Genomic DNA, 8025 nt, shown 5'->3' on the forward strand with positions numbered 1-8025 from the left:
TATATATGAACGAAACTAGGTTTGAGAAGGGGAGAAGGTGAGGGTAAAATCGAGATTCAATGTCCCATTTTGAATTTAAAAAAAAACCTTTTTCCCATTTTTGGATCAGCAATGTTTTTCGGAAAAAATGACTTCAAGCTAGAATAGGAAAGGAAGATGGACGCTTTGGATCGATCCCAAACGTCTTTGCTTCGATGTGACTCAATCTCACGCTAAGGAGGATGAAACTGCAGCTAGAAACGCGGAAAAGCTGCAGCCAAAAGTACTATCCATGCGCCATTAGCGCTGTGAATTTCTTCCAAGTAACGCCATGTATTCATTGCTTGAAATCAACAAGGATCGTCGATGGAACGTTCAAGTAGCTGCTCATGCGTGTCGTTTATCGTCGTTGCTCTCTGTGCTTTGGAGAAGTTCTAGGGAATATGGGTTCTTTTTAGGATGAAAAGGGAAAGGGTTGGGTCGGATGGACTATAAAAAGGGTTGGGATGCTGGAATTTGCGCTTGGGGTTAGTTGAAAATAAAAAGGGCTGGATGCTGGAATTTGGGCTGGAGTTAGTTAAAAATTGGAACTCTTGGCTGGATGCTTTTGATTCTATTGGGTTGGGGTGGAAATAACAAAGCCCAAATTTAGATTCTTCCAAAGATTTGAACCAAGCTGCAACTTTGGCCCCAAGAATGTATTTAAATAAGAGCCTAAATAAATTTCAAAAGATAGCGGATATGAGTTTAATCGTTGGATTTGGCCAAATATAGGTAAAACAAATCAATACGAATTAATTAATGAGCTTCTTAATCTTAAAGACATAAAATAAATATTTTAATAAACCAAATAACTCAAAACTCTTACCACAATTTTAAATCAAACTAATTTAATAAACATTTTCCAAAAATTAAAATCTTTTTTAGGTAATTGAAAAATATATTAATCATATATGTAATCATGTCAATCATATATACTACCTAAAGATTATAAAGAGTGACGATATTAATTTGAAATTATTTTAAAATATATTAGACTTTTAAAAATATAATTATTTCAAATCGTTTAGAATTAAGAAACTCGTTAATTAATTCGTATCGGGGAGGGTCAAAATTGGGTGTAAACATCTGTCCCTCATTTTACTCGGATTGATGCGATAAATTTGGAGAAAATGAAATTTTCCAAGCAAATTCTGACCGACCGTATATTCATATTTAGGAGGGGATTTTGTGCGGACTTTAGGAATTATGGCTGAACCCTGTAAATGGGATTCCTACATATCGTAGTCTAGATTAGAATTCAGGTCACATGTAGTTCGATATGCTAGATTTAATGCAAGATTTTGGAAGGATTCAAGAGTCACCCCGACACCAAATTATGAAGGGATCGGAATATCCTGGAATAAGATTTAAGAGCGGATGTTGGAATACAGCCGAGTTTTTGACATTGAGCTCGCCTACGTATCCTTAACTCAAGGAATCAGGCTGCTTGTAGTTCGACTCAATTGGTTGAAAAGGAAATCCATTATGCTAGACAATCTTTGGCTCTGAACTAATGACAAATTAAGACGAGTATGAAAAGGAGGCTTGCAACCTCTTAGAAATGAATGTGTCTCACTTCAAACCCATAATTATGAACTTACACGGACATAATTTCCAAAGCTCTGGTGCATTGTCACTCGGATCGGAAAGTTGCTTTCGATAGATACCAACATTTTCGGATGCGAACTGAAACTAACAAATCAAAAGAAAAACTCACATGCCTTTTGATAGGGGTGTGGTTTGATTGTGGTGGAATTCACTCCTCCGCCCGCGTCCTAAGAGTTTGACACTCCTCTTTGGACTATGTCCCAGTTTGCTGCTATGAAAAAAGTTCCATGTTATCCTACATCCTTTCTGACGTTGTCTGCACCTGTGGTATGTTTTTGGAGAATTCATCCTTAAGATGCTCTCGACAAAGACTGATATAAACTCATCAGCATAAAAATGCAATTCAAATGGGAGATAGTGTCTTTTACCATGTTGACACTTAATTGCTCTCCTTCAATATTTAACGTCAATTATATCGGTTTGACGTAAAGTAAATAAAGTTTATGTCTTATGTTTGCAATATAATCTTCAATATACTCTTCGTTCAGTGTGGTATTTCTCTTGATGTCGTCTTTGATGATTTTCTTGGTGTTTACTCTTTCCAAATGAAACATGATTTCCTTCTCTCGCTGTGCATTATTTCTCTTCCGCAATGCATTACCTTTCCGCGATGCATGAATTTCTCTTGGAATGTGTGACTTCTTATCCGCAATGCATGACTTTCCCACAATGCATGAATTTTCTCCACAATGCATGGCTTCTTCTCCACAATGCCTGATTTTTTTGCGATGCATGTATTTTCTCCACAATGCATGACTTTTCCGTGATGTATGAATATTAACTCACAGTGTATGATTTTCCGCTATGCACATTAACTCTCAATGCATGATTATTTTCTCGTGATGCATGACTTTCTGTGATGCATGAATATCAACTTGTGATGCATGATTTTCCTCTTGCAATGCATGGCTTCTTCTCCACAATGCCTGATTTTTTGCAATGCATGAATTTTCTCTGTAATGCATGACTTCTCCGCGATGTATGAATATTAAATCGTGGTGCATGACTTTTTCCTGGATTCATGAACATTAACTCGCAATGCAGGATTATTTTCTCACGATGCATGACTTTCTGATGCATAAATATCAACTCGCGATGCATGAATATCTTTCCACGATGCATAATTTTCTGTGGGTCATGAATATCTTCCCGCAATGCTTCATTATCTGTGGGGCATGAATATCTTCCCACAATACATCAATATCTTCTCACAATGCATGATTTTTGCGAAGTATGAATATCTTCTCAATGCATGAATATCAACTCGCGATGCATGACTTTCTGCAATGCATGAATATCAAATCAGGATGCATGATTTTCTGTGAGATTATCCTTGGTACCAATTGGAGACAGTGCTTCTATCGATCCAGATAATGATCTTCTGGGTGCCTTTTGGATGATGAAATCGTCTCAATTGACGATACGGTAAAATGATCCTCTAGGTAGTGTATCATCTCAATTGATAATACAATTAAAATGACCATCTGGGTAGTAATACTATGACGTATAATAATATGATGCAGATGACATCCTTGACGAAAGCTGTAAAACATCTTTCTCGAGATTTTCATTTTATTCATCTTTGAACACAGTTATATCTTCATTGTAGAATTCGTTGTTGGAAATTGAACAAAACAATAATGTTAACACTGCACAGTCTTCAGTATAAGCAATATAACATATTTCCTGCCTCCACAAAAAATCGCTAGTTTTAAGATGAACTGATCTGTGTCGATTTTTTCAGTTGTCTGCTTCTTCCCTTCTATCTCTGGTTGATTTTATGTTCTCCCAACTCTTGATAGATAAGAAAAAATATTTCATTCCAGAACAAATGAAACATAAAGGGAAAATTTTAAGAAAAATCAATTTTTAGAAAGTGGTGTTTTAAAAAAAAATTTACTACCAAGTATCATGTCACGTTAGTCCTAGCGAACTTCTTTGAGTCTGATGCATGGAGATCTATTGGGGAGTATTCAGAGTCACTCTTGACTTTCGATAAACTCATGATGGAATTTTGAGGCCATACTCAACATTTCTGTCTCAGTAACGTGTCTCGGCTTATCTTTGACTGTCCGTGAGTAAATCACAAAATTTTCGAGATCCTCTCAAAAAAATTTCGCAGTTGCAAACATCAAAGTACCTTCAGCCTCGACTTGTTGAGGAAAATCTTCTTCCCGAGAATTTTTGAGTCCCTCTCAAAAATTCTTTCCCGGTTTCTATTTTAAGGCAAAAATAGAAATCTTATGGGCGATATGACCGAACCTTGTGGCGCCTACGTATCCCGTTGAGGCAAGAATCGGGTCAAACGTAGTTCCCCCCTCAAGAGTTAACAAAGATAAGAATTTTACGAAGAAACCGACTGAGACCGACATAGGTTGCCTACGTATCATATTATTGAGAATTTAGGTCGAACGTGGTTTGAATACAAAGAGGTATTGAAAAGGGATAGTGGGGTGACCGAGGCCAACGTAGGCCACCTAATTATCTCATTTTTTAGAATTCAGGTCATACATATTTTGTTACAAAAGGGATAATATTTTAACAAAGCACCTACAAGCAGAATGAATACAATAAAAAGATAGAAAAACATACTAAGCTTCACGCATAATATCTCTTGACAGCATATGAGTTGATCGGTTTCGGCCATGCGGTGCCATCCATCTCCGACAGGATCAAAGCACCTCCAGATAATACTTTGCAAACAATGTAAGGTCCTTGCCAATTTGGTGCTAATTTTCCTTTGTACTCATCCTAATGAGGAAAATGCGCTTAAGTACTAATTGACCAATTTCAAAAATTTTGGCTCTGACTCTCTTGTGGAAAGAACAAATAATTCTCTGACGATATAGTTGACCATGAAAAAGGGCAACCATTCTCTTCTCATCAATCAAAGTTAACTGGTCAATCCGCTTGCTGACCCATTCAGCATTACTCAACTCAGCTTCTTGTATGATTCTCAAGGATGGTATCTCAACTTCATCATGTATGAATGCCATGTACTAGCAAATATGGAGTATCTCCAATCGACGTTCTGACAATTGTTTGATAACCCAATAAAGCATATAGCAACAGCTCATGCCAACCTCGGTAATTGTTAATCATTCTCCTCAGAATCTTCTTGATAATCTTATTGGTAGCCTCAACAGCTCCATTCATTTGGGGACGATAAGCGGTTGAATTTTGGTGAGGAATCTTAAATTGCTCACGTTTATCCCTCATCAAGTGACTGTTGAGATTTGCACCATTCTCAATGATGATGGATTCTGGTACTCCAAACCTGCATATCAAATTGTTACGAATAAAATCATCTACAACTTTCTTGGTCACCGACATATACGAAGTTGCTTCCACCAACTTTTTGAAGTAGTCAATGGCAACCAAAATGAATATGTGTCCATTAGAAGAATCTGGCTCTATCTGACCGATGATATCCATGCCAAAAGCTAGAAACAGCCAAGGTGAACTCATAGCATTGAGTTCGTGAGGCGGCACTCGGCTTAAATCACCATGCACTTGATATTTATGACATTTCTGCACAAACTTGCAACAATCATGCTCCGTAGTCATCCAAAAATAACCGGCTCGAAGGATCTTCCTTTCCAAAGTAAGTCCGTTCATGTGCGTGCCACAAACTCCAGCATGTATCTGTTCAATAATCTTCACAGGTTCCACAAATTCGATACATCTGAGAAGACCTAAATTTGGAGTCCTCCTATAAAGGACTTCTCCACTTAGAAAGAAGTTGAGAGCCATACGGCCTATTGACTTCTTGTTGTTGGATGTTACATCTTCAGGATAATTTCCAGACCCCAAATACTTCTTTATATCAAAATACCATGGCAAACCGTCAAGTTCTACTTCAATATGTGAACAATGGACCGAATGTTCTTTCAGTTCTATATCCAGATGATCATTAAAAAAAGTATCTGCATGTTTAATCATTGAGGCGATGGTGGCAAGAGCATCAGCAAACTCATTCTATGTTCTGGGTGTGTGTTTGAACTCAATCTTGCAGAATCTCTTGCATTACTTCTATATATATTTCACATACAATGCATTTTTGGGTTCTTTACAGCCCATTCTCCTTGAACCCGATGAATCAACAAATCTGAATCTCCAATAAGCAGGAGTTCATGAACATTCATGTCGATGGCCATTTTCAAACAAAGTATACAAGATTCTTATTTACCCATGTTGTTCATGCAATTAAATCTGAGTTTAGACGCCATGGGATAGTGTTCACCAGATTCTGAAACTAAAACTGTTCCAATACCGCTTCCTTAATAATTTGTCGCTCCATCAAAGAATAAATTGTAACCACGATACGCCTCAGAAATATGTTCACCCACAAATGATACTTCTTCATCATGAAAATTAGTCTTGAGCGGTTCATACTCTTCATCGATAGGATTTTCTGTAAGATGATCAGCCAAGGCTTGTGCTTTAATCATCTTCTAAGTCACATACACAATATTGAATTCACTCAAAAGCATTTGCCACTTAGCTAATTTTCTGACTGGCATTGCCTTTGGGAAAATATACTTCAGCAGGTCCATTATAGATATGAGATATTTAGTATAAGAAGACAAAAAATGTCTCAATTTTTAGGCAATCCAAGTCAAAGAACAACAATTTCTTTCCAGAAAAGTGTGACGAGACTCGTATGAAGTGAACTTCTTGCTTATGTAATAAATTGCTCATTCTTTCTTCCCAGTCTCGTCGTGTTGACCAAGTACGCATCCAAAAGCATTATCTGAAACAGAAAAATATAGCAACAATGGGCTCCCTTCTCGCGGAAGAACCAACACCAATGGATTGGAAAAATAGCTCTTGATAGCATCAAAAGCATTCTAACATTCGTTAGTCCACTTTGTCAAAGCGTCTTTCATCAACAGCTTGAAGATAGGCTTACACACCACGGTGGATTGAGCTATGAACTGAATGATATAGGTCAACCTCTCTAAGAAACTCATCACTTCCTTCTTCGTCTTTGGAGGAGGTAACTCTTGATTTGCCTTAATCTTGAAAGGGTCGAGCTCAATACCCCTTCTGCTGACTATAAATCCCAACAACTTGTCGGTCGGCACTCCAAAAGTACATTTGGAGGGATTTAGCTTCAAGTTTTAATGATGAAGATGATCGAAGAACTTTTTTAAATGCGTCAAGTGATCCGAACTCTCACAGGACTTAATTATGATGTCATCTACATACACCTCGATCTTCTTATGAATTATATCGTGAAATATGGTTGTCATAGACATCATATAAGTAGCACCACCATTTTTGAGACCAAATGGCGTCACCTGTACTGATATACACCCTAAGGCATAATAAAAGCTCTCTTTTCTGAATCTTCTTCGTCCATCAGGATCTGATGATATCCTGTGTAACAATATACAAATGACTGTATTTCATGTTTAGCACAGTTATTGATTAGAATGTGAATGTTCGGCAAAATAAAATTATACTTTGGGCTGGCTTCGTTGAGATCTCTATAATCGACACAAATTCTTATCTTCCCATCTTTTTTCAGTGACTAGAACAACATAGCCAACCAAGTGGGGTATTGCGTCACTTCCACTAATCAAGACTCGATATGTTTAGTGATCTCTTCTTTAATCTTTAAATTTAAATCAAGCTTGAACTTCTGAGCCTTCTGTTTCACTAGACTGAACCCCAGATTGATCGACAACTTGTGAGACACCACATTCGTACTCATCCCTAGCATTTCGCTGACCTGCCAGACGAACACATCAATGTATTCAGTAAGCAAGTAAATCAGATCCTTTCTTTGATTTTAATTCAAGTGGACACTCATTTTTACCTCTTTGACACACTCTTGGTCTCCTAGGTTCATTGTTTAAGTTTCTTCCAAATTTGGTTTATGCTGATTTTCAAACTGCCGAAATTTCTCTTCAGCATATTCTGGTACCTCATTTTCCTCTTTGTATTCTTCACCCTCATCATCACCTGCCTCATTTTTTTCATTCAGCTTGTGACATAACATGACATCGGCAGGTTTAAAACTAATTTAATGAAATCATAAACAGACAAAGTTAGGAAATTAAAATATAGCAGATAAATAAATAAACAACTTTTTAATAAAAGAGGCTTTCATTTAAATATGAAAACAATTCTAACTTTGGCCATGGCAAAGGGCCATGTTGCCTTTTTCAATATCAGGGGGAAATTTTAAAATCAAGTAATTTAAAGAAAAGAAAATGGTGGGTCTCGGGCCTCTTTCGGACTTCCAGCGATTTTCAAAACCTGCATAAACAATATCTTTCTACCAAAATGATCGGGGAATCAAGATTGGTGTAGAAATTCAGTTCTGCAGATGCTCTCCAGGCTCAACATCATGGATACCAGCTAGCTTGGACTCGTCCTCTATGACGG

At 37.2% G+C, this 8025-nt stretch overlaps 1 protein-coding gene across 1 annotated transcript; it reads right to left on the minus strand.

The window, feature by feature from the left end:
* Positions 1-4227: 4227 nt before the first annotated feature.
* LOC107030068 lies at positions 4228-5786 on the minus strand. Its single transcript, XM_015231473.1, has 4 exons — positions 5681-5786; positions 4713-5555; positions 4500-4603; positions 4228-4380 (listed from the first exon to the last, which is right to left on the minus strand). The coding sequence occupies exons 1-4, from the start codon at positions 5784-5786 to the stop codon at positions 4228-4230; spliced, it is 1206 nt and encodes a 401-aa protein (XP_015086959.1).
* Between the last annotated feature and the right edge of the window lie 2239 nt (positions 5787-8025).

This window comes from Solanum pennellii, chromosome 9, assembly GCF_001406875.1.
Source record: "Solanum pennellii chromosome 9, SPENNV200".
Classification (NCBI taxonomy): domain Eukaryota; kingdom Viridiplantae; phylum Streptophyta; class Magnoliopsida; order Solanales; family Solanaceae; genus Solanum; species Solanum pennellii.